The sequence below is a fragment of the Argopecten irradians genome, chromosome 15, assembly GCF_041381155.1.
Source record: "Argopecten irradians isolate NY chromosome 15, Ai_NY, whole genome shotgun sequence".
Lineage (NCBI taxonomy): Eukaryota > Metazoa > Mollusca > Bivalvia > Pectinida > Pectinidae > Argopecten > Argopecten irradians.
The window spans coordinates 12,840,493-12,867,855 of record NC_091148.1 but is presented as its reverse complement, the minus strand read 5'-3'; the positions used below and the strand labels follow the sequence as shown (position 1 = coordinate 12,867,855).

The 27,363-nt window shown below is 34.6% G+C and overlaps 1 protein-coding gene across 3 annotated transcripts; it reads right to left on the bottom strand.

Annotated features, from left to right (window-relative positions):
• Positions 1 to 331: 331 nt before the first annotated feature.
• LOC138309375 (von Willebrand factor A domain-containing protein 5A-like) lies at positions 332 to 26,924 on the bottom strand. 3 transcript variants are annotated; one of them, XM_069250561.1, is made up of 20 exons: positions 26,710 to 26,924; positions 24,846 to 25,048; positions 23,967 to 24,189; positions 22,708 to 22,871; positions 22,055 to 22,169; positions 21,711 to 21,815; positions 20,567 to 20,693; positions 20,154 to 20,268; positions 17,700 to 17,726; positions 17,167 to 17,246; positions 16,549 to 16,663; positions 16,171 to 16,344; positions 13,999 to 14,158; positions 13,578 to 13,804; positions 12,901 to 12,919; positions 5,062 to 5,078; positions 4,424 to 4,481; positions 3,189 to 3,338; positions 1,802 to 1,989; positions 332 to 856 (listed from the first exon to the last, which is right to left on the bottom strand). In XM_069250561.1, the coding sequence occupies exons 1-20, from the start codon at positions 26,753 to 26,755 to the stop codon at positions 671 to 673; spliced, it is 2,499 nt and encodes an 832-aa protein (XP_069106662.1). In that variant the 5' UTR covers positions 26,756 to 26,924; the 3' UTR covers positions 332 to 670. The 3 variants fall into 3 exon arrangements, with proteins under 3 accessions (XP_069106662.1, XP_069106663.1, XP_069106664.1); XM_069250562.1 differs by having other exon boundaries at positions 3,204 to 3,338; positions 26,710 to 26,923; XM_069250563.1 differs by lacking the exon at positions 3,189 to 3,338 and having other exon boundaries at positions 26,710 to 26,923.
• Positions 26,925 to 27,363: the final 439 nt, after the last annotated feature.

Here is a 27,363-nt window from a genome sequence, read left to right as displayed (position 1 = left end):
TCTACTGTATATTCCGATATAATGTCGATGTTTCCGGATTAATATTCCGGCTTCAGATTTTATAAATATACATAGATGATTAACTCCTACCTTTTACATTTATATTCTCAGTGGTTCATTTTATTACCATAGTACATGTATGACTTACATATACGTATATGTATGGAATAGGTCTACTAAATACTATGTATAAACACTTAAGATGAGCTAACAAATATTCCCTAAAACAACACAACTTTTCTCCCTGTAGCACACTTATCACCATAACATCTAGATATATGTATATAACACAGGAATTAATAACAATTAAATGTTTTAAAGGCCCAACATAATCTCAAAACCTAAATTCAATCGACAAAATACTTTATCATTGTACATATACAATCCGAGTGTAAATGCCCGGATTGTTGGTAAGTGTTGTTGAGTTTTCTGTTAGAGTGTCTATTTCTGATGTCGCCATGGTAACACTTTAAGTATTTACTTGTTAGAGCTACGTTTATTTCGATATACCGTAAATCGTTCTCAGACTTTACCAATACTTCGAAATATGTGTTGCACTCGAATTATGAATACAAGTTTGGTTTAGGAAGTTCGACTACATCACAGCCAAAATACTGAAATATTTCTTATGCGAAACATTTTGCTCTTCCTCGTCTCCATCCGACAAAAATTATGGAGGCGTTGACAGGACATCGCGGGCGAGTGTGACAAGTTCACTTATTGTCTTTCCCTCGAGATTTTGGGAGGACATCCATGCCAATGCCTTCTTCTCTATAAGTTCCCAAAGCGTCTTTTCAGAGCCGAACTTCTTCTGTAGACAGGCCACACCTAAAGCTGTCGCCCAGACTGATGTATCCTGTAAGAATGGAGTAATTATATATAGACAGACCACACCTAAATCTGTCGCCATGAATGATGTATCCTTTTAGAATGGAGTAATTATATGTCAATTATACTACCAAACGTTAACGTTAACGACCTACTATCAAGTAACCAGACAGTTTACACAATAGATATTACCGTTATCATATGTGGTGTCATCCATTATCCATGAAAAGTTTATTTGATTGCATTTGTTCGAGACAAAAGGTTAAAATGGATGTAGGAATATCGAGACAAAAGGTTAAAATGTATGAAGGAATATCGAGACAAAAGATTGAAATGGATGTAGGAATATCTAGACTAAAGGTAAAAATGGATGTAGGAATATCTAGACTAAAGGTCAAAATGGATGTTGGAAAATCGAGACAAAGGATTAAAATGCATGAAGGAATATCGAGGCAAAAGGTTAAAATAGATGTTGGAAAATCGAGACAAAAGGTTAAAATGCATGTAGGAATATCGAGACAAAGGGTTGAAACGGATGAAGAAATATCGAGACAAAGAATTAAAACGGATGTAGGAATATCGAGACAAAAGGTTAATACATATGTAGGAATATCGAGACCAAATGTTAAAACGTATGTAGGAATATCGAGACAAAATTTTAAAATACATGTAGGAATATTGAGCCAAAAGGTTAAAACGTATGAAGGAATATCGAGACAATAGGTTAAAACTGATGTAGGAATATCGAGACAAAAGGTTAAAATACATGTAGGGATGTAGAATTGTCCTATGAAACATTTACGTGCTAAACGTTTTCAGTGTGTTTTGATAGACAAATAGATGACTAACAGTTCCGTCGATAATTGCACGATATTCATTTCCACAAAAACAATTAAGGCAGCAAGCGGTCGTCCATTCATACCAAACGTCCACCTTATTGATGCTAGCATACAAACTATTTCGTCATACTTACAAGATTGTCTGGAAGTTTTGATTTTAGGAAATCTTCACTTAGATGAACTGCTTTAGCAAGTTCACGATCCAGAACCCAACTCCCGTCAAATTTCTGTAGATCTATCAGCGTCATAACACCTGACGTTCCGTCATGTTCAATGGAGGATGGATGTAATTTACGATCATCCTGGCTAACTCTACTGTTACCTATTACAAAAGATTAATCAAAGGTTAACAGAGTAAATAATGTATACAGTGTAATAATAGATATATTAAATAAACATCGTACATAAATGTAACTTTAAATTTATATGTGCCGTAACTTGGCGAACATTTTGGCATGTTGATTTTTCTTCATTTATATATTGTAAACCATAAGGTTTGATGAATTATGCCGTTAAAATCAATTAAATAGCTTCATTTCCCATATATATAAACTTAAATTACAACACAGAAATTATGTACTGTGAATTGTTATTATTATGTATTAGATGGAAACTTTCCTGCAGAAATCACTTAACAGTTATTTATAACACTGTAAAAATGTGACATGAAGTTATTTCTCACAATTTAGCTTCATGGTCTGACCGTAGGTACTCATTTCGCTTCACAAAAGATGTATATATATAATGATTTCTGGCAGTACTGCTAAAAATTATTTTGTGCTCTTATTGGTGTTTGTAAAATTAAAACCAATGCATTAACAGTACTATAGTTTTCAAAATATTAGTAACCTTTGGAAATGAATAACAAATTAAAAGCTTATCTTGATTCGTGAGTATGAAAAATACGGCGCGTATAACTTTGAAAGTTGATTTATAGAAAGCATTAGTGTATAGTTATTTACAGTAAATAACTTACAGCTGTGCTGTTTACAGTTGTGTTTCGTGCTTTTCTATTTCGCTAAATTCGCGGATTCAGCGAGAGACACGAAATTCATTTTTTTTCTCTCTTGAAAAAAATTGATCATACATATCAGAATGGATCTTCTAAAAGCTATAAAGCGAAAATATACCTCCACGAGTAAGTGCCAAAGAGTAAATCGCAAAATTTCAAATCCGAAAAATTTTAACAACTATACATAAACACTAAACTTAGATATATAAACTAGAAATAATATGGAATATATCAACACTTTAAGGCCTATAGAAAAAGATGATGAGTTCAGAAATGCGTATGGATTTAGGAATCATCATGTCGCGTTATTATGAAACTTAATTCACTTCTCGTTTTAAAAAAGAACGCATATGTCGACGTCGGTGTTATTGAATAGTTTTGCGTATTTCATTTTCAAATGATGCGACTAGATATATGTAATTTAGAACTTTTTTTTTGTGATACAGCGAAATTGTGTTTTTCTCACAACATACAGTAATAAATCCATAATAGATAATTACAAAGTGTACCGATAAGTTCCTTACTGTTAAACGCCACGCAATCATCCGCTTCATCCATACATTCATCCATATTATCCATAGAGTCAGCTCTACGACTAGTCTCCGAAGGATCCTTGCTGACTGATTTCCGTTTACTTTTTCGGCTAAAGAGGTTGCGAACTGTGAAATGAAAATTTGAAAATTGAGATAAATCTACTATATAAAAAGTTTCAAACCCAATGAATGTAATTTAAAATTAAACAGTTCTCAATTAGTATAGAAGATTCCTACAAAAGTTCTAACGTATTTTTGCCATTTGGTTATATCTGCTAAAAACTACGTTTTATTAGAGCATTGTACTCTGGGCGAAATGACTACATGAACGAAATTGATAATGACATCTCTATTACCTCTTTTTTAGTATTTACAAGGTATTCCGAGAGTGATCATATATGTTATAATGTCACATCCTCTAAACAAGGATCCGGATTTTAATCAAATTGTCGCAATCCAATAAGACGGAAAAAATCATTGAGACCAGCAATTCATGTGGGTAAAGGGGCAATTCAGTGGAGCGTATTTTGTTAGAGAACCACTACTCAAAATATGGCATAAATGTATTGTTCTACATTCCTTATGAAACATTGTATTTTAATTGATAATTGTATTTTAATTGATAACGATGAAATTCCAAATGGTGAAACAATACGATTAAGCATGTACAATATGTATGCTGTACCCACACCCAACCCAATTACATAAGTTAAACAAATGCAATACATAACCACCGAGGAGTTGTAAAATTGTTTTTAAATAGAACAATTTATTTAATAAGGTAAATACACTACTTTAAGAGCGATTGGAGTAGATCTAGACAAAAGTTGCTTAAATCTACAGACAAGGGCCAGGGTTGGGCTCATAAGACATCCGACTACAATTTGTAATGGTGGACAGCGAGCAAGATTGAACATTTTACACACATTTCACTACAGTGGGATTGTCTAGCATATCACAGTAAAACCAACGAATTTGCCATCCATTCCTTAGATCTGGTTTGTTTCCGTAATATAACCGAATCAAAATGTACTCTTGGACTGAATTGTCCCATTCAAGTTTAATAGAATGGAGACGTTATCAAAGGTATATCGATGTCATCGATTGTGACGTCACTAAGGCGCTTTTTTACGTGCCATTTAAAGATTTATTTAAAATACCGTAATGTTACTCCAAAGATATTAGGGAATATTTCCTATCACTATACTTACGTTTGTCAGGCACCATTGAACCTAGTGAAAATGAAAATCCTCTCCGTCTATAATTAGCCTGCAAATACAATCAATCAATAACGTTGAAATTCCGAAGTGTATAATATTAATATTATAGCTTATTAGTATACACACATTAAAAAAACAAGAAACAACCCCCCTCAAAAACGCGGGGATCGTTTAATTAAGCCAAGTAATGTTTCAATAGTTAATATCGCTATGTAGACGGACAGAATTTTTTAGATAACGAGGTAGGTATTTTTTAAATTAAGTATTTCGGTGGACGAAGACAAGAATTACCCTTTTATATACATCATAATACTAATAGTAATATAACGAACAGTAAAGGAAGCTGCAAGTGAAGACTACATAAGCCACTAATGTTATATGACCTGGGGTGATTTTTACAGAATGGAAATTCAGTGTGGCATCATGATAGAAACAATCAAATGACGCCAGGAAAAAACACTTTGTGTCAAGATTTTGACGACCAAATGGCAGCACCTCATGAATTTTTACAATAGAGTTTGACGTGAGGTTCTGCGAAATGTAGGTTGTTGTAATACCTTGAATTGAACAGTTTTCAAAGTTTTAATGTTTGTTCACATCTTTTCCTGACCTTATTTTATAACACTTACCTTTTTGTTGGAGCTATCTGCAACAAAAGCACATGATCCATATAATGTCAATGATAAAGTACGCTGGCCATAAAACGCTTTTTTCTTTCTTTCATTCTTGAACAGTTATATGATGACCATATGAAGACGTTTTGATTTCGTAGTTTGACTTAATTGTCTTCGTTTTCATTTTAGGAAAGATATCCGGTTACGTAATAACAAAATATGATTTCATCTCTAGATTTTGGTTTTAAAACCAGCAACAGGTAAAATCCCTTCTTTAAAGTTGTTTCTTTATTTTCAATTTTTAAAATTATTTGTGAACTGGATTGATTATACGTGTTCCTCAATTATTACTAGTATCTAAACATCAAACTGTTGGTACATCCCGTCATCACCACTTTATTGTATTATACAGTTGTGCTACTACATATTGGTGATCGTTAGGATTAAAGGCTACAGTTTTATTGAATTTCGCGAAAGAGCTCGTTCAACCAATGGTATATATTCATTTTCAGGAATTCCGTGTAGCTAGTAATTTTCGCTTGGATGCATCCTCGATAATCCAGGGGTTACCATCACTGACGTTATATCCATCCCTGGACTAATCCATAGTAAAGTGTTTTACTGAAGGCACCAGAAGACACAGGTTATTTGATCTAATAATTTGCATCAAAGAAATTATTTAAAAATACATTGCAATTGATTTTGTTGCTTTGAAATTGGCGTCGATCTCTCTGTAATCTTCAAAAGAAATCTCTGCGGACCTGTGATTGCTAAGTTATTTTCTCATGAACTAACAAACCATCTCCTTGTGCTACCCTTTTTGTGGCAATCGTTGACAGATGGGAGTTTGAAATAAATTTTCTTTTGTTACTATTGAGATTTTTTATCTGCTATTGTAAGCAAAGGGAGATAATCTCAACTATGGGTAAGCTGTATCTATCTTATTACAAAAAATAGAAAAAGCTGGAATTTACTCTTTCACTTTAAAAAAGAGAGAGAAAATAAGAAACAAATGGAACTTTATTATGGATGTAATTTAATGAAAATGAAGCACAATATCTGCATGAACTTAAGACTTCCACATCCTTTTATGTATCTGTACAGTACTGTTGTAATCTTATATGCAAATAGCTGAACATGGATTTTGACATGTATTGAAATATCACATGTTGTAATATTACAAATTATTGAATAAAAATAAAATAAGAGAACTCCTGAACTGCCTCCAGTTTTACTATGAGATATAGCAGGGGTGGATATCAACCCCTCGAGTATCGAGGATGGTTTTGATTATGATTTCATTATTATGTTTTAAGGCGAGACAAAACTGAAAAAAATGTGTAAATCATACGTACTCCTATCGTCAGATGTAATATCTATGTTTTCCCTCTTTCTATAAAAAGACGTTTTGACACATGTCATCACTGTTCTATTCAACATTTAAAGATGCTCCACCGCCGACAGAGCATAAATGATATTCATTATTTGAACAATAATTGGTATTTAATCGTCGTAAGATAATAGCCTAATTAACACAAAAAGAATATGAAATAATTTATTTTGCCTTTGGTGCATACACATTCAGTACTTCATTCCATATAGGATATAGTGGTCCGGTATTTTTTCGGGTTGCAATTAATTGTTTTTTATATTTTTAACCTGAAGTAAAATTGAAAGCTCAAACTTTTCAAGAGTGGTAATGGTGTAAAGTAAGTAACTTTTGTAACTGAAGAAAAATACTAAATCGTCTGCTCCTGTTTTTAATAATGAAAAAATACCATTTGTCAGCGGTGGAGCATCTTTAACTGTCGGTTTTAAAATTGAACGTCTTTCTTTCGGACAAATTGGCATTGAACAGACATACATACATATGCAATGTAGCGCGTTAGACTATTTATGTATCCACGATCATACCACTTTTAACGCTTTAACAAGGTTGTATACAAAACGTCTCCTCATGTTCTGCAAGGCCTGGAGACTTGATATTGAGCATATAGCGTACTTCAATAAATGACTGCCAATTTGTTAATATAAATGACCTTGACCTAAAGTCAATGTCACAGAGGTCAAAAACCCGTAAATGTTAAAACGACGTCTTGTGAAGTAATAAAAATATAAGAGACTTAATATCAAGTCTGTATCAGATGGATATCAATGGTTATCAAGATTGATAATATGATGACCTTGACCTTTACTCAGGGTCAGAGGGGGTCAAAAATCTAAAACCCTAATACGACTTTATGTCAAGTTTTCAAATGCTTAGAAACTTAATATTAGACATATAGTATTCAGAGCTAAAGGACTATGATGTCAATAAATATGAATGACTCTGACTTTCATTTAAGGTCTCATGAGTCAAATTACCTTTAATATTGAAACGGTTTCATGTGAAGTTCTGGAAAGTTTATATATACTTGACAAAGGGTCTGTGACATGCTGAGATGAAAGGCAATCAATTTTATTAAAATAAATGACTATGATCTTTCCATTCAAGGTCACATGGGCCATATAACCTTAAATTGTTTAACAAGGTCTAACTAGAGACCTGATATATGGCATGTAGTATGCTGAGATAAAGTCTTTTTTAAAATCAAATACCTTTACTATAATTTCTTGTTGTTGAAAAGCCCGTCAATTTGTCCAATGGTAATTTTAGTAACATGTATTATCTTTTTTTACTAAACATTTCTAACATCGTCAGAGACACAGACTCGGAGTACGACTTCGAAGGTTTGAGGGTTACTCACAATGGATAACAATGTCTTATTAACATACATTTATCTTTGTACCTTTCTCTTACACTATAGTTACAAATTCGCTAATTACGCCGCATTTATAGAATCTACATTAAAAACTTGTGGTTTTGCAGCGTCATAGAAACTACGATAAAACGCACAGATCCGCCGAAGTTCATAATCGTGTACACTTATCTCGGTTGAGATACGTATTCTTTAGCTGGACATTCTATCATTTAAACAAGCCGTTTCGTCACATCATACATATGCTACAAACAGATTATGATAGCTCTAGCCGATATTTCATCTTACCTTTATGATTGGCCAATCCGAGAGTTCATCGGAACTTGAGCTCTCATGGCAACTTGGTGCTACGTGAAATAAAAAAATATTGGTCTATTCCTTAATGTTCAATTCGCACTTCAATTCGATCCAGACATCGTGCGTATATATCGTGCGCTGAGCACAGGGGACGCCTACCCGATCACTTGGGTTTCCTCCGGGCACTCTGGTTTTATTCCACTCTAAGACCCCTCGCTCTCTTTCATTCGGGCCATGGAAAGTGATTTATATAAGTTGTAAAACTTTTTTTCGCGATCGATGTAAAATAAAGTTCATATATTGTGCAGACATGGTTTTAGGATTGTACAACCCCAAAACGTGGCATAAACAATTGGTCTGTTTTCAAATATTAAGCAGTTTAGAGATATATGTATAATGAAATAAGTAAAACCGAAAGAAATAGGGAAATCCATATATCAAATTAAATACCGCTTTTTTAAAAAGAAAGAAACTTTGAAAACTCATCCTCAATTAATATACATTTATGTTAACAGTTTCCAATGGCATTGACTTTATTAACCATTGTCTATACAAATGCAATAAACATATGAGTGCATAATGATAGTACAGCGAGAAACTTGATTCTGTTGGTGGGAATTAATGCAAACGTCACTCTCTGCAATCACGGACCACTTCATAAAAAGAAAATGAAATCCGATTGAATATGCTGATAAATCTTAGAAGTTGTCAATGACTTGATGCAGTGATGACAACGATTATGAGAAATATGAATAGATTATTTGTTGGACAAATGGACATATTTATAGCTACAATACTATAACCATAAGGAATACTTTTTTTAATTTTGTTGAGATTATTGATAGTGACTGAGACAGTCCTATTGTTATAAAATAGGGTTAATAACTGAAGCAAAAGTAAAACTGTTTTAAAGATATAAAAAAAAGTTTTATCAAGGTGATCATAAATACTCTTTATAAAAATATTTTATTTGCCATTAAAGCATTATGATGACTGGGCTGATGCGTATCAAAACAGAAATAAAAATAAAAATAATTAAGAAAAATAAAATAATATAGCATAAGTGAGGATCGAGCCCGATACCATTACATCTTGTGTCTTATGCAGTATCCGTTTGTCCAATAAACAATACATTACTTTTAATAACGACAAATAATACAGAGCTGGGATGTCCTCGACGACGTCCGATCAAAAAAAATGCATTAACCATTTTGAGATGATCCCTGAAAACAATCGCTTTCACTGTACCAAACCGGATGTGGGTAACTGTAGTTACGCTTTACAAAAATGGTGACGGTGATTTAGGTCAGATTTCGCATACCTCAGTTTACATGTTTGTAGGGCAATGCTGACCTTGCTGTCAATAACACGTGTTTATAAGATAAAATAACTAAATTTTGAAGCGAGACGCTCAACTCAACTGTAAATCTCTATAAAAAAGAAACAAGAGGCCCAAAGGGCCTTAACGGCCATTTGACTATCTTGGCAAGTTTCAGCCAAATCGCACCGGTAGAACTTGAGAAGAAGTTCAAAATGTGTTTTCAAGATGGCGGCTGTAGCGGCCATCTTGTATTTCGGATCGACCCAAAAAATAACAACACTTTGTCGGGACCAGGTCAGGATCATTTCATGCAAGTTTCAGCCAAATCGCACCAGTAGAACTTGAGAAGAAGTTCAAAATGTGTTTTCAAGATGGCAGCTGTGGCGGCCATCTTGTATTTCGGATCGACCCAAAAAATAACTACACTTTGTCGGGACCATGTCAGGATCATTTCATGCATGTTTCAGCCAAATCGCACCGGCAAAACTTAAGAAGAAGTTCAAAATGTGTTTTCAAGATGGCGGCTGTGGCGGCCATCTTGTATTTCGGATCGACCCGAAAAATAACAACACTTTGTCGAGACCATATCAGGATCATTTCATGCAAGTTTCAGCTGAATCGCACTGGTAGAACTTGAGAAGAAGTTCAAAATGTGAAAAGTTAACGCACGGCGGACGGCGCACGACGCACGACGACGGACGAAACATGACGACTATAGGTCATCCTGACCCTTCGGGTCAGATGACCTAAAAAGACATGCAAATATGACCATGTGCAAGGTAACTGAATGCATGTTATGATCTCCTCAGTGGGTAACTGATTCACTAGACATGGGTAACTGAAATGCAATAGTTAACTGTCAAATTTCATTTTTTTTGTTTCATGAAAAAAATATACTGGATATATATTAACACTATTTTTGCCGACATAAGCCTTCATTTGCCCGAATTTTCACTTAAATACGCGAATCATAAGAAAACTTGGTACAGCTTTACTCAACTTCGCTATGCAAGGTATCCAGTACCCTCTCAGTCAAATATCATAGGTTTAACGATTTTTGTAGGTATTAAAACGATTTCTTGATTTCAATAAATTTATATCAGACTGGTCGGGTGTTAATCTCGTTGACATATTTCTGTTTCTTGTGTATAGACGACAAAAGACGTGTGCCGACAATAAATGACAATCTCAAGCGACAGCGATTTCAAATCATGCATATTCATAATCGCTATTAATTAATCAAAATGTATACTATGAACGGATCTGACATCTCGAAATGACTTATGAAAAGATAATCAAAGGGCTATGAAATATGCTATTTTACCTGTTAATTCTTGTATGTACACCTCGTTTCGTCTTTGAAACTATGACGGAAGGTAAATATTCAGAACACTTAATCATATAAAACGTAAACAACACATATACATGAGATAAGCATTTTATTAAAATATGACTTGTGTATTTACTGTTTTTATTCGCCCGTGCGTTTCACAGAAGTATTAATCAAATACAATATCAACCCCGAAATCAGCGGCGAAAAACACTCGAGGAAACTGATGTTAGTCCAGATACTATATTGCGAGTCCAGTAACAATCCAGTTATATTGCGACGTCACAATAACGTCAAGGTTTCAGGCCGGGACACAAGTTTAAACTTGGAAACGCTCTCCTCATTAAAATTTACAACACATATACAAATTTAATATTGTATATATCATATAATGGCTTTTTGTTTTAAGGTATACCATAATTATTTTTATTTAAGCAGAACAGATAAGAGAGAAGAAAGAGGTATATACATGTATATTAAGAAAGAGGGATAGTGGACATATCATCAGTAGTTTACAAGGTTTCACGCCGGGACACAAGTTAAAACTTGGAAATGCCCTTCCCATTAACATTTACAGCACATACACAAATGTAATACTGTATACATTATATAATGGCTTTTTGTTTTAAATTATACCATAATTATTATTATTTCAGCAGGACAGATAAGAGAGAAGAAAGAGGTATATATATTAAGAAAGGGGGAAAGTGGACATAACATCAGTTGTTTACAACTTATTTACAATCGTTTGATACATGTTTTATATGCATGTAAATAATTTTCAAAAAAATGTGCCATTTGACACTTCAAAGCTAACAACAGCCAAAACTTTCAACTTTTCTAGAGGTATAAAAAGAATTGACCAATCAGAAATACGGATGTAGTATGAAAACAAAGAATAACTAGAAATTATCACTGGACAATTTGACGGGCTTTTCACCAAAAAGGATTTTCTTTCAAGGTGATTCATATTAACAAACTTGGTAGCACTAATCGCAACGTGTTACAGGTCCAATTTCAGGACTCTATGCCTTCCAGAGCTTCAGAAGAAGTCAAATGAAAATTTAAGGATTTTTGGCCCATATGACCTTGAATGAAGGTCAAGGTCAATCACATTATTAAACTTGGTACGCATTTATGTCAGCATGCTACATACCTAGTATTGGGTCTATCGGTCTTCTAGAACTTGAGCAGAAGATTTTTTAATGATTTTTTTCGAAAAATTGCTCTTTTAAACTTTTACCCTTATTCCAAACTGAAGTTGACGTTTTAGAGAAAAGTGTAAAATTAGTTATTTGGTCCATTTTTTTATTTTACATAACATATCGAAAACAGAAAGAAATGTGTCAAGCCGTCAACGAGATATTGACATAAGTTTAAAAGCGGAAGTGAGGTCATAGCGGCCATATTGAATGTTCGACCAACATAAAAATGTGTCTGTCTCACCATCAACTCATGCTCTACAATATGGTGACATGAACATTGGTATATATCTTGCCATTTTGGAGATCCTTTTTATAAAAGTTTCTGTGTAGAAGATTAATAAAAACAGAACAAAAACAACAGGTCTTTTCACCCATATGGCCCTTAGTATGCATGAATAATGGAAAAGATAAGTATAATAGGTTGGTCAATCCAAGCCTAATTCGACAGTTACGCTCCATATTTGTCAGTTACCCACCATTCGCCTAAAAATCAAAACTCAGTTACCCACATTTAAATTTCAGTAACCTACTAAATGTCAATTCTATGGTGGCTTATTTCGCTTATTCATAGTCATTAAAGTATGCGTTACGCTTCAAGTTTTATTTTTATACAAAAATGATTCGTGAGGCACGAATAAAAACCTTCAAAATATCGCAAATTACGTAAACTGAGGCATGCAACATCTGACCTAAATCACCGTCACCATTTTTGTAGAGCTTAACTACAGTTACCCACATCCGGTTGGGTACAGTGGAAGTTGGTCTCGGAGTCCGTGTCTGATCGTCTACTTGTCACACGTAAAACTGTTCCATTGCGATTACGCGTATTTGAGCGCAACTCCTCTCCCATTTACAGGATATGGATAGATGTGAGTATTAAAGTATAATATACATGTACATTAATTCAAGTTATAAATCAAACAAAGATGATATCATACTTACAGAATTGATTACTTGAACTCTGCAAATAGAATGACATTATCTCATTGAACATGATAATACATTAATTACAGAAACCTGATCTGGATAAAAATGTGAAACAAGCAACCAAGAACGAACTAGTATAGTTTGTTTATTATGATTTCGAATGTGGTACAGGCATTGTTCCGTAGCGGGTTAACAAATTGTTCAAGCAACTTGTTGGAAATACATTTGTGCAGGCTATCTATATATGTGCAAAATTTTATAAAATAAAGTCAAACATTGTCGACATATGGTTACGCTTAAAGAAAACTTAATTGATCTACTTATAAACGTATCTAACTGTAGTTGTGGTTTCACTAACTAGAGCTACTAAACGTGTTTACACAACCAAAATTTAAAGCTATACAGTAACTGAAGAATCAACTCGCAAACATGTTAGTTGACGGATCGCCAGATGTCAACAAACCGCATGTGACTTCGCATTTTATATTATGTATGATAGAGTATTGCTCTGGCATAAATTTACAGCAACACGTGTGTGTACGCGCGAGGAATGGCTACATACTACATGATGATCGATCTATTAACTAATTCCTAACAAGAAGTTGAAATATTAAAGGATTTACCCTTCAGGATAAGAATAAATTAACACCGGCTTTACACAGGATACATATATATATATATTTACTACTTACATCAAGAGAACACAACTGTAGATCGTCGATGCCACAGCTGCCCATGAATCCCGCTAATTCTAACGAACATCCGTACATAACACGATCGAAGGAATCACGTCTTTGTAATCTACTTCCGTCCACAAGTTCCTTCTTGTCTTTGTCCACACCAACAAATGGCGTGTAACGAGACACAACGTTCGCCGACATACTGAGAAGGGTTATCTCCCCTCTCTTACTATCATCACCTGTGAATATTAAGAGTCCGGTAAAGACAGAAATAAATCTCTCACTTGGGGTATCTACTCGGAATAATGTTAGAACGAAATAAGTTGTGAGACTTTTTCCTTTCTCGTTCTAGTCAAAAATAAAGTTCTCGATTATTCAATATGAAAATTATATGCAGCTTTATAGACGTCAATACTTTGTACAATACAGTTACCTGATGTCTCGAATTCCTTTATTTGGGTCTTTGCTGCAAGACGATGAACAGGAAATGACTCGTCGGATTTGACCACAGACAAGAGGTCAAAGTTCAGGGTGTAGTGTATTGAATTTTCCTTCCCCATGTCACCTTTTAGAACTATTGAACATTGTCCGTCCTAAAACCCATAAGAATTTAGTCAGTACAGATATGTACAATTTTAATCATAAGGGCGCAGCCTTTCGTGGCTAAGTTCATGAAGTGCAAAGCACTCTTAGTTAAAGCTGACAATACAAGTTAAAATTATTCAAATGAGATTTAAGAATATACGATTACAAGTACACTTGTATTTCGAGAATCGTTGATGAGACATCCACCAATTTTTGTATTTTTTTCTCTCTATTAGCAATCCGACGGGATCAGCTACAACTATATAAAGCGCTTGAATCGACACATGTGCGCTCTGAGACAAGATATGTTTAGCATGACGCACATGCGTAAAGTCCCGTGCTTTAAATAAGGTAACAAAGCAGAGCAAAAACAAAATGGCTACCACTTCCTCGATACGACACTGTCATAACTGGGGGATGTCTCAGAAACAAGTTTCGGATTTTTTTAAAACCTCAAATGCATGCTTAAAACTTGCATTATCAGCTTTACCGCATACCTGAAAATATTAGAAAAACCAAATCTGCAACATTCAAACCCACAAATTGACAACAAAATTTTCGGTGGCAATTTTTGAATTCATGGTTAATCACCACGGATATAATGCTTTGAAGTAATATATTACCAAGCAGTTCAAATCATGGTCATATACTTTTGCCAAATAAAAGGTACATTATTTGGTTACTTATAACACTCAAATTTCTTTTGAATTCATAAGAACGCTAACAGCAAGAAAACTTCATGCAACGCATCATACTTTAGCAAGTCTTCATTATGGCTACCGTACATTAAACGGCAATATAAGTTCATATGTCACTTTAAGTTGCTCGTACATACATAGATCTATATTATCATTACATTTTGTTAGTTTACATTGTTAAATTCTGTACTTTTCCCTTTCAATATAACGCAGTTGTCGATAAAAAAAGACACAACTCCCAGTGACAGAACAAGGGAGGAAACTCGTAATAAAAACTATTAACTTTTACTGCGCAATAATATAATCAGATATAGTCCGTCAATACAACTAACACAAAAAATTTTATAAGCGTTATGACAACTTTCTTTTACAGTAACCTTCCTAACATTTAATTACAATAATCGACCAGTAGCATAACTTACGGAAAATTCAAATAAACATACACAATCCAAAATCCACCGAAAGTCTGCCGTGGAGGAAGACAGCGGAGAAAGCGTTGTTCGTATGTTTTGGGTGACCACTGGTCTCGGAGTGATACAAATGTCATAGAGTCCCAATTGAACACTTAAAACACTCCATCCATGGTGTATATGTATGTTCAAATTCAATGTCTGTGGTTTTGGATATTGGGTTTGATTTTTTCCTACCATCAAGTAATACGTGAAATGAACAAAACAGCTTTTATTTTTCATCGCGGGTGGTTTTATTGCTTTGGTGTGCAAGGCTCTGTTCTTTTTCATGAACATCAAGTGGTTTGCACTTTTCAATCGCGTTGGATATAAATACCTCGGCCTCTATACACCGCGTCGGACATTAATACCCCGGTCTCTATACATAGCATTGGACATAAATACCACGGTCTCACAGCAGAATGGGAGGAAAAGGAACAGGCTGTCACGGACATGGGTCATTCATGGATCTGTGACATCAACAGGGATATATAATGAAGGTGTTTGGCTAGTCGATGGTTGACGGACAAAATGCTTTTCCCGGTCTACTTGAGAGACCTATGTTTGATTATTTGTCTCCAATACTAACGCAGTAGAAAATGATGACATTTGAGTTGCTTTTCCAGCTTTTTCACTGCGCTATTGTCACATGAACGTCATTATGCATCTCAATTGATGACGTCATTGTCAAATGCACGCCATGGTTTCGCCGCATTTATTGATGTATATATGTGATTTGTAGTGTGTGTGTGAGCTATCCTACACCCCTTATCTTTGATACCAACGGATATCCATTTGAAGTATGTGAGAGATGTATTTCATGCCTCATAAACTCATGGAAAATCGTAAAAACCTCGAGATAAACCCTATTACCTCTTCAACGTTTTCCACTCCATTGATTAGGGCATAAGCCATAACTTTGTGGCCTTTGAACACATCTGGAACCTGCTGTGGGATGTTAATAGCTGTGCAGCCTGGTGGAAGATTCCATTCTAGATTTAGGTTGACTACCGGCTGCTGCATTGCATACTTCAGAACAGTCATAACCTGTCAATATAATTAAACATTGATTGATAAGTTTGCCATTTCCGCAAGAACGAGTTGAAGCGTCAAAGTGGTTTATTTGTGTAGGAGAGCAGTCTTGGGCAAATCAAATAACATTAGATGTCAACAAACATATCTATTTTCCATAATTCCTCATTTCGTTATATAACCTAGACACAACGCTACAGTGCTTTTCTACATATTTACCTTGTTCTGTAGTTTTTCCTTGTCTGTAACAAAAGTTGCCAACCCATGGGTAACCTTTGCAACATTCCTCACGAGTGATGTGGATGCTCCTTCTCCAATACCAAAGGTAAAGATTCTGAAATTGAACCAAATCAACATGGAAAGCCAATGATGAACTATATTTTGGAAATTGATTAAATTACAATTAAGATCGAAATGTTCTTCGGCGGCATGCTTCAGTGATATAGCACTATAAAAATGGCAACAGTCTCACTATAGAAGAAGACACAACACAAATATACCTAAGTCTCCCAAAACACGCACCTCGCACTACATACATGTACACGCAACACACTGCATATATGGGAAGTCGTCCTTACATGACCCTTGCTGTTAATAGGACGTTAATTAATCAAACAAACAAACAAGCAAACACAATTTTCGCTATTGTTTGGTTGATATGTCTGACTATCAAAAAAGACAGTAACAAATATCATAACATCAAGTCTAATAAAATATAGTTATTGAAATAGTCTATCTATAAAGAACGCAAAATTCAGGGGCTGATTTCAAAATGTTGTGGAAATAAACAAGCATAAAAATAGACACTGAAAAAGATATGTTATTGCTAACACAGACCTTGTATTGTCGGCATTCTTCTTCGCCAGTGTGATGACTTTGTTGGTGTTGGATACGTTTCCATCCGTCAGCAAGAACACCTTCACGAATCCAGTAGAATATGAGGGTGTTAGTATACGCTAACAGTCTGTGAGGGGGCACTCGATTGACCAAAACGGCATTCATAAACATTAGATTCTTCTTACTTAGCTCTTAACAAGTTAAACGACGTGTTTATTCAAAAGACTGCATAGAGGTTTAAGTATCTTACAAATTTGGCTTAAAACTATAAAACCAAATTCAAACTCATTAAATATATGCAAATGGTCTTAAGAATATGTATAATTTACTTTTAACTTATAAGCATTTTTTTAGTAGCACAAAATTGCGAAATAATGGAAAAATTTAAAAGTATTATTACACGAATGGGCAACAGACGAAGTTATATTTCATTTCACTTATCTTGTAAAATACAAATGAAAGATTTATTTCCATCAGCGTTATAGTATTCAACCTGTGTATAAGCAGAAAACATATATTATGGGGTCACTTACCTGTCGACATGTGGTTGTATGCAACGGCTGGAATAGGAAATTCAAGAATCAGTATCGGCTCAACTTATGCAATTAGTTTAAGGTAGGTCTATACTTTTGAAAAAAGCGCCATTTTATATGTCGCTAAACCGGAAACTGTGGATTTTTTTTTTTTTTTTTTTTTTTTTGCTTTCCAGAATGGTTTCCGATACGCTACGACTTTCAACTTCGATTTTTTTTCAATAGGTGAAAAATGTTTACTTATAATATCTCTGACGTTTTTGCTGTCCCTGTCGTAAATGGGAATGGGTTTTTAACCACCGGAAGTAACGTTCGTGGCAATCATAAGAGGGGACCCGTCCGGACAGAAATTCCGGAATTCTAAAAAAAAATCGCATACGGATTTCCTTAACAAAAATTATGGAGAAAATCAACAAAAATAAAATAAAAATTAATATACATAAACCAGATATAACATCAAAAACATATGCAACAACTAATGTGGAATGTTTTTTGAGACATGATTTTTAAAGAAATATTCAAATATGACCAATCATAGCACTGAATGAAATGGGGGTAAGGTTGTGAGTTACAAACTTCAAGCTTACAAAATTGTGAAAATTTGAACGAGGACCAATATCTTTATATATTATTTGACAAATATATAACCTTGTTGAATTTTGTCCTTATTTTCTAACGATAGAACAATCTACAAAACTATTGTATTTTTACAAATACTAATTAATTTTCGTTATTTCCGAGGACCGTTTCTATACGTAATTTCCATGTTTTGCCTTATTTTCGCCCCTAAAAAATCGAAGAATAGGCAAAAAAGGAAATAAAAATCCATATCAATTTCACAATATTTGTATATGATATGCCCAAGGGATATATTTTTCAAAAATCAATTAAAAAACATGGAGTCCTCGATCAAATTTTCACAATTTTGTAAGCTTGAAGTTTGTAACTCATAACCCTACCCCCATTTCATCCAGGACTAAGATGGTTTATATATTTGACTATTTTTTTGAAAATCATGCCACAAAAAAACCCAAAAAAAAACATCAGTTCATACGTTTTTTTGATATCGTGTGTGGTTTATGTCTGTTTATCATTATGAACTTCTCCAAATTTTGTGTTTTCATGAAATCCGTGGCCAATGGGACTAGTTCACGTACCACGTGATACCCGATAACGTTTGTGCGGAACTAGTATCTCCAGTAGTGATGGAACGAAACTCTTTGTAATATTCCCGCTGAAATGACGTTATTCTGCGAAAACGTCATTTGACGTCATTCCATCACCAATAGATACAATAGTCCCACACAAACGTTATCGGGTATCGCGTGGTACGTGAATGAGTCCCATTTTTCTTCGAATTCCGGAATTTCAGTCCGGACGAGTCTCCTCTTATCATTTATAGCGACGAACGTTACATCCGGTGTTTGAAATTACGTAGACTGGTTCCCTTCCCTTAGTTCTTTATTCTCCGCCGGGCTGCGCTCCGCTCACTAGGGGCCGGTAGCGGGTAACCATGATGATTTTTCTGATTGGTCAATCTACATATCTGGTTCGCTGGCATCACCTTTTTAGACGTGGGAAACCCCTTTACACACGAAGCGACGGATCTTAACGTAAAGAATAAATAATTTATTTGTACGATATATAAACAAAAGTAAATTAGGTTTTAAGTTTTGAAATTATTTCGTGCTAACAGAGTTTATGGTGCTCATAGGAACGACGTTAATGACATTATTTTCTCTTAACGGAAGTAGCCGTCTCCATGATGACATATCATGCGCAGAAATGATGCGCACTCTGGAGCTGGAATTCTCACTCAAGATAGTTACTCGCTACCGGTCCTCAGTGAAGCGTACGCAAGGGAGGTAACTAAGACGAGAACCAGTCTAGAAAATACGCTCCCATTTACAAACGGTAGAGATAGCATCTAATATTCACTTTATTGCCTTGATTTGATTTTCACCTATTGAAAAAATATCCAAATGGCATGTCGTAGCGTATCGGAAATCATTTTGGAATTCAAAACAACTCCGGCAGCTTCCGCGTCATATGAACTGGCGCGGTTTTCAAAAGTATGGACCTACTACTCGGTCACCGCCCCATCCCCACCCTCTCCCCATTCCCACCCCCAACATAGGTGAGACCATGTTAAGCTAACGTTAGGAAGTACATATATGTATATACAGTTGACGCACATAAATAAAGTATTTATACCTTGTATGCGCTAAAACTTAATTACATAAACCATTCTATAATGTAGCAAATAATATGAATGTGCGACTTTGTTACTGTGCTATCGTGTGTGGTTGGTGTATCTAAATATATCACGTATATCACATAAGTCGTTTTTGTTTAACGTTTCGTTTAACATTTCTGTAATTAAAGTAGAGAGATTATTTAGTGTATCGGTAACTTTCTGTATATCAACATCCACAATGATGTGAAACAACTTACTTGTTCATACAGAGATTCCAAGGTTTTCAGTATTGCTGTACCGCCCAGGTTAGCTTTTAAACTTTTCTGTAGTTTAAGTGCTTCTTTCAAACTTTTTTCTTCATATTTCTTAGAACTAAAATAAATGTGAAAACGTTGTTTTATTCCGTGGCAAAAACCTTATTAACGAGAGAAGCAATGAGTTTATAGTAAATCTCACCAAAATACAAATACTCATTTGATAAGAGGATCTGGAAAAAAATCATTAGAGGTCATGTAGAACTATGGATGGACATTTGTTTCATTTACTTCAACACTGTTATAACGTACTTTAATTTCTATATGAAATTCAAAAGTTTAAGGATTCAGTCATATAGTCAATTCATTACAGGATATATTACAATAACGTTAAAGGCTCTATGAACGTCACTTACTTCTTGAACCACCACTTAAATGAACTCCCGAAAGCTACCACATTAAAGAAGCATCCTACAGGCAGACTTTTGAGTAGGAGTAGAACGGTTTCTTTTGCCTTCGCGATTCTATCACCGCTCATACTACCTACCAAAAAATGTTTATGTTAAAATGTATTTGAAAATGATAAAACACGAATATACTGCAGTCGCCCACAACAGGCACCGTGCACTACATACACGCTACACACCACATACGTGGGGGTGGGGGGTGGTGGTGGGGGTGGGGGTTCAATATGCTCGGCTGTTAATAGGACGTTAATTAATCAAACAAACAAACAAAATATTCTTTTCACACGGGGAAAAAATTCTTAAGTGACACTAGCTAGCGATATCAACAGGACTAAAACCTAGGAAAACAACCACACTTGCAAAATGCGTGAAAACGTTCTTTGTGCAAAAGTTTGCTAGAGAAAAACTAAAACAAGGTTACAAACAAATCATACAATAGAAAAAAACATATTTTACACCAAACTGAAAAAAGAAACCCATTACATTCTACAATATATATACAGTATATCTGATTATTTTGGCTTTCGGGGAGGGGGGCAAAAACTTCGCAAATTTTACATAATTCGAGCGCATGTGATGTTCAGAAATTGTTTGCGATTTGGGGATATGAGTGGATAACAATTTACTCATCTCTTATATATTTCCATGGATTCGGATACTCAATAACGTCAGACCAAAATATCACTTCAGCGACAAATTAATACTGTATCATTATTTGATATGGGGCGATCATTTCGGCAATTGTTAAGTTTATTATCTGGGAGGCAATACAGTATAAAGAAATAGCCTTGTTATGGAAATCATCCATCCTTCCCGGAATTTTTCTAATGAATTGGCCTAATCTTTTATTTTACAGAGCCAAAAAGTTATACGAATATACGTATCCAGCCTGCTATGCCTTCCGGCCGCAAAGACAATACCATTATCAAGGTGTCTTTTGAGCTATAACATTGCAGCTACCTAACCTAAGCAGAAAAGATCATCTAAAAATCATATGTATCTGCTGTAATGCATCCACGTATGCTAACGCTATAGTTTGAATGTATCAAGATTAAAGCCATCCTTGGTACTAAAACGGCAATTGCATATGTACCTGAGCAGTCTATAACGAAGACGAATTCTGCTTCTGTCAGTTCTGGTACGGATCTTAAGTCGGGCAGGAAGTCAATCATAACAACGTCACTTTTCAGGAACCCTTCTGTAAACAATGAAAACAGTAACCAAGATTGATATAACATCAGTTTGTTGTTTCATAGGACTCTGAATTGAGTTAAATAATGGACATGTAACATAGAAATTACACTTTTATCTGAATATTTTCTTTGGATACTTATAAATATACATACAGCGAGGTTTTACTGCGTCAGTACCCAAGCCAAAAATATTCCTTAAGTGTACTCCAAGTAATCCACTTGTATTGGTAATGTAAAAAATTACCCTTGTCATCTTGCCCTTTTTCCAAAATAATCGTCGGCTGAAAAACATCTTCGTATTCCAGAGTCAGTGAAAGGTCATGGTCAAATTTTAATTTTCCGGCATCGTTAAGAGTTATCTGAAATGTACCACATTTAATATAAAGTCATATCAATTTATTTGTTTACAATTATTTTCGCCGGGGACGGGATGAGATTTTCGCGATTTCAAAGTATGGTGATATTTGCTTCATACAAGTTACTGGTATGTATTGTGAAGAATTTTTGGTTTGGTTTGTTTATTTTTACGTCCTATTAACAGCCAGGGTCATGTAAGGACGTGCCAGGTTTGTTGGTGGAGGAAAGCCGGAGTACCCGGAGAAAAACCACCGACCAGCGGTCAGTACCTGGCAACTGCCCCACATGGGATTCGAACCCGCATCCCAGAGGTGGAGGGCTTGTGGTAATATGTCGGGACATCTTAACCACCCGGCCACCGCGACTGATGGCAAGTTACTGGTATGTATTGTGAAGACAATGAGAAAGCTGATACATATATTTATATGATCATGGATATTGTATTTTAGAACTTTTCACAAATGTTCTTGATAACGCTATGTTTGTTCTAATATTGTTATCATTAGTAATTAATATCATCAGCGACGATTTAAATCCTACATTTGCTGACTTTTTGTCCTCTGCCAAGTCCACTTTCATGATGTCCATCTTTGGTACAATAGATTTTATCAAATGTTGACCTTGGACCTTTGTCGCAAATTGCATCTGGTACTGTACGTCTGTGTAGTGAATGGCGTCATCGGAGGGAGGGGGCATCTCAAAATCTAGTAAATACAACATCGACAACACGTTATACAGAAAAGGAAGGATGGATCTCAAAACAGTATAGATGACTTTATGCGTAATATGTTTAAGACCCAATTAGTCCCCGGAATGTATCATCGGTATTCCAGAGGGTTGCTATCACTGTCGTTATGCCAATCCCTGGACTATACCATCGCAAAACTAAAGGGATTTCAGAAGAAAAGCCCTGACCAATCACAGACTTACAGAGACTTCCTTTGGAGATTTACAGAGAACTACGCCAACTTTAATGCCATACAATGTTCAGTTATTTGATTCCTTTAATGCGTATCAACGGATCAAACTGTATATCGCATTTGTTGCGCACACAGAGCCAAATAGTCTTCGATTTGCCATGACACAATCCAGGAGTGGATATAACCACATTGATAGTAACCCCTGGAGTTTCAAGGATGTCAGAATTATACTCGTGTAGATAACACAAGCTATGATATTTACTTACTTTTAATTTTGGCATGAATATAATAACTGATAATTACGGAAGCCCATTGTGCCAAATTAGGTATGAACAATAAAAAAGTATTGCAAATATTTGCAATACTATTGCATTTATTCGCAAAACTTTTGCGCTTATTCGCAATTGTATTGCGTTTATTTGCAATACTTTTGCGTTATTCGCGAAACTATTGCGTTTATTCGCGATAATTTGTTATTTTTCATATTTTGTTTTTAAATTTGGCACCAATTGGCTTCCATAGATAATAGAAAAACGTCAACAAACGGTCTGCTTCTTTCTTACGCGTGTTTTGTGATCAAATAAATTCGCAAAAGTTTAAATTCGGGAATGTATACCTCACTCTATGAAAAATATTTTCCAGCGAAAGTTACCCTCCGCACACTTCTTTTGAAGAAGAGACCGTGAAAATAAGTAACCGCATAAATTGTTACTTTATCAATGCATGAATATTTAGGTATTCGAGGTAAGGACCAAACTGAAATAAGCCCTTAATTCACCGAAAAAATATAGCATAGCAATATCAAACAACTTCGATAAAACATCTTTGATGATTATTGCAGATCCTTTTCTAATTGGTGATGAAGACATTAAGCCTTACCCGGAGGAGTGTATCTCGGGTTAAGGACCGTAGGTAATGTGAAGGTCACTATCCCTTCACTGTCAGTGCTGAGCTCTATGACGTAGGAGAAGGTTAACGTGGCAGCTCCGTGAGGCGGTAGATTGCCGAGTTTACACTCAAACACGTCCCCGGATGTATCAGACTCGGAGAGCAACATGGCTGTGTAACCAGTGCTAAGAGCATCCCTATAGGTTTCTCTGGCCTGGAAAGAACCAATATGAGTGATACCTCAATACAGGGACAATCTACAAATGTTTTAATACCATTGCAAAAATATCCATATAAATAATATGATGCAATGATGAACAAGTGTATTGCGTCAGTAATTGCGTTTATATTTGAACGCGTTTAAAGTCGTAAGTTTATTTATGGTAAGTATTTACAACTATGTTTTGTCATTATTAGTTTTTACTGTTTGATTCATACATGAATCAAACTTCATACATGAATCAAACTTCATACATGAATCAAACTTCATACATGAATCAAACTTCATACATGAATCAAACTTCATACATGAATCAAACTGTAAAAACTAATATTGAAGATGCTCCACCGCCGATAGACCAAAAATGATATTCATCATTTGAACAATAACTGTAAAAACTAATATTGACAAAACAAAGTTGTAAATATCAGAACAGTATCGAATAGTAATCAGCATAGTTTCATTGTGTTTTATTGGATAATAAATGAAATAATGACAACGTAATTATTCACTTGATTTGTAAATACTTGTTCTTTTCTTCTATTTGCTCATTAGGAGCTCTCGACATGAAAATTTGTCGACCGTGTGTGTTTATTATTATCATCGTTTTCTCTAAACTATCTTTTCACATTTAGAAGCGAAATCTGCACCTGTTCTTTGTCCTGACATTCCGCGACGATGTGACGACCGTCGATATCAGCCTCGAACTGATACACAGCCGACTGGTCGTCGATCGGGAATACAAACACCGTCTCCACGGCAGCCTCCTTCTGGTTCTCATAGGTCAAGGTCGACTGGACGTTGGCAACGAACCCCTTGATCGTCACATCAACTCCTACCGACTTGAGGGGTACTGAAAAATGTAGGTGTATCTGAAACTTCTTTACACAACTAATGTATGAAATCAAATAATATGACAAATATTATAAATGAAAATAATATAATGATAACACTAAATAAAACAATGATAGATGTAAATAGCAAAAAAAGTCACCTAATCAAATAATGGTGAAATCGATTGATATATGATGAAAGAAAATAATACTACGACAAATGAAAATAAAACAATGGCGGATGCAAATGATATATTGGTCAAATCAAATTAAACTTTTATGAATGATAGGATATAGTGATCAGATTAAATTATGTAATGATAAAACCATATAATATACATGTAATTTGAACCATACGAGACAGCTATGGCGTTCCATAAGCAGAATTATACACCATCTACTATGCCGTGCCGAACGTTGCAAAATTCTAGAAGTAAAAACATTTGTGCGAAAAAAATGTGTTTGTAAAATATCGTTATATGTGTTCATTATTTTTATTTGTGTGTGAGAAAAATATTTGTGTGTATTTTTTTTTTATATTTGTGTGTGAAAATAATGGTTTGTGTGTAAAAATATATATTTGTGTGTGATTTTGTTTTATATTTGTGTGAACAAAATTTCTTTGAGTGTGTGAAAAATACATTTGTGTGTAATTTTTTTTATATTTGTGTGTGAAAAAAATGTTTGTGTGTAAAAAACATATTTGTGTGTGATGTTGTTTTATGTTTGTGTGTGAAAATCACACATAAATATACATATTTACACACAAATATATTTTTCACACACACACACAAAAAATATTGAATAAATATTTTATTTTTACATGTATATATTAAAAAAATACACAAACATTTATTGTTTTACACACAAATTAAACATATTGAACACATATAACGATTTATTACAAAACAATTTTTTTCTGTACACATTTTATTTTACTTCTTGAATTTTGCAACGTTCGGCACGCCATAATCTACCATCTACACTGCCGTGTTTTAGGTATGGAAACAACATTGGATACAGTGTTTCTAGCCACTTTGGATTTAATGGGTTTCCCATTCAATAACAAAGAATTATATACCTGGTGAAAAGGACTTCCCGACTTTTCTTTTTATAAACATTATTTGTCCGTGTTCTAGTTTTCAAATTGCATGTGTTCTAACCGGTTGTCTATGTAAATACTTATAATGAACCGTTAAGCCTGTATAGTGTGAATTCATAATGTATATGGCATAAATGGGCAATCTATATATAACTACTACAACAACAAAGTACCCGCTCACGCTTGAAAGCATTTAAGTCGCGATCAATATACGTCCTGGCGTATTGGTATATGTATTATACATTGTATACGTACATGTACTTATAAATACCAACTACAATGTAAACACACACACACCCTTTCACACCCCCTTGTAAACAGTATGTGGTAGCTCTATATATACTTACATCACTATATAAAACATTTAATTGTATAGGACACATTGACTGATTCATATATTCAATTATATATATGAATAATCAAGGATTTGTCCTTGGAATAATTAACTATAATATCTGTGTGATACGGACGATTATAACCTTATTTGACCATTCAATATTCCATGCCAAGTGCGATTTATATATATTCAGGGCAGTCTATACTGTATATCATGTCCAGGTAACTATATATTATACCTACCTTGAGAGCTGGTTTCTTCTTCATTTTTGATCCGAAGACCGTACATTCTCTCAGCCGTATAACGAATTGCTGTATTTGGTTATAACCAGTTGCTGTGAATCTTTTGAATACACTGGTTAAGTTATATATATATATAGTGATTATTGATTAACGATATTGGTCAACAAATTCTGCCAACCTGTTCAATGTGTATGTCATGGCTATTTTTAGCCAAATACAATGTATCTCCGTGTTATAAACAGGGGAGTCCCACAGTCAATAACACTAAGGAATTCAGTCGTTATCACAATCACTTGGATGCTTTGGGAATCGAACCAATGTACCGTGTAAACAAACACAATGTAACCCGGTCGTTGTCTTGTTTTGTACAAAAAATTCTATTTCTGTTTTGAGAATGTAGAAGGAAATTTATAGTTTTTTTTTTATTTAAACATATTTTATTTGCATATTATATACAAGTGGGATTAGACACAAGTTGTTAACTTATAATCCGTCTTCTCCCGTAAAAAGAAATGATGATATATACATATATGACCGCAAATATTAAACAAAATGATGATTGAATAACGCACAAAACTAGCTTTAAGATAAAATTTACAATGTAGTTCAAGCATGATGAAATTCTTCTGTACCCTCGATCATGTCTTTATAATT

What these genes read in the sequence shown, in the direction of transcription:
- LOC138309375 (XM_069250561.1), bottom strand. Translation starts at nt 26,755, where the DNA reads ATGTACGGTCTTCGGATCAAAAATGAAGAAGAAACCAGCTCTCAAG. An exon ending in AGAAGAAACCAGCTCTCAAG is followed by an intron (nt 25,049 to 26,709) that starts GTAGGTATAATA and finishes TACATTTTTCAG; the next exon opens with TACCCCTCAAGTCGGTAGGA. An exon ending in CTTCGTTATAGACTGCTCAG is followed by an intron (nt 20,694 to 21,710) that starts GTACATATGCAA and finishes ATTTTTTGGTAG; the next exon opens with GTAGTATGAGCGGTGATAGA.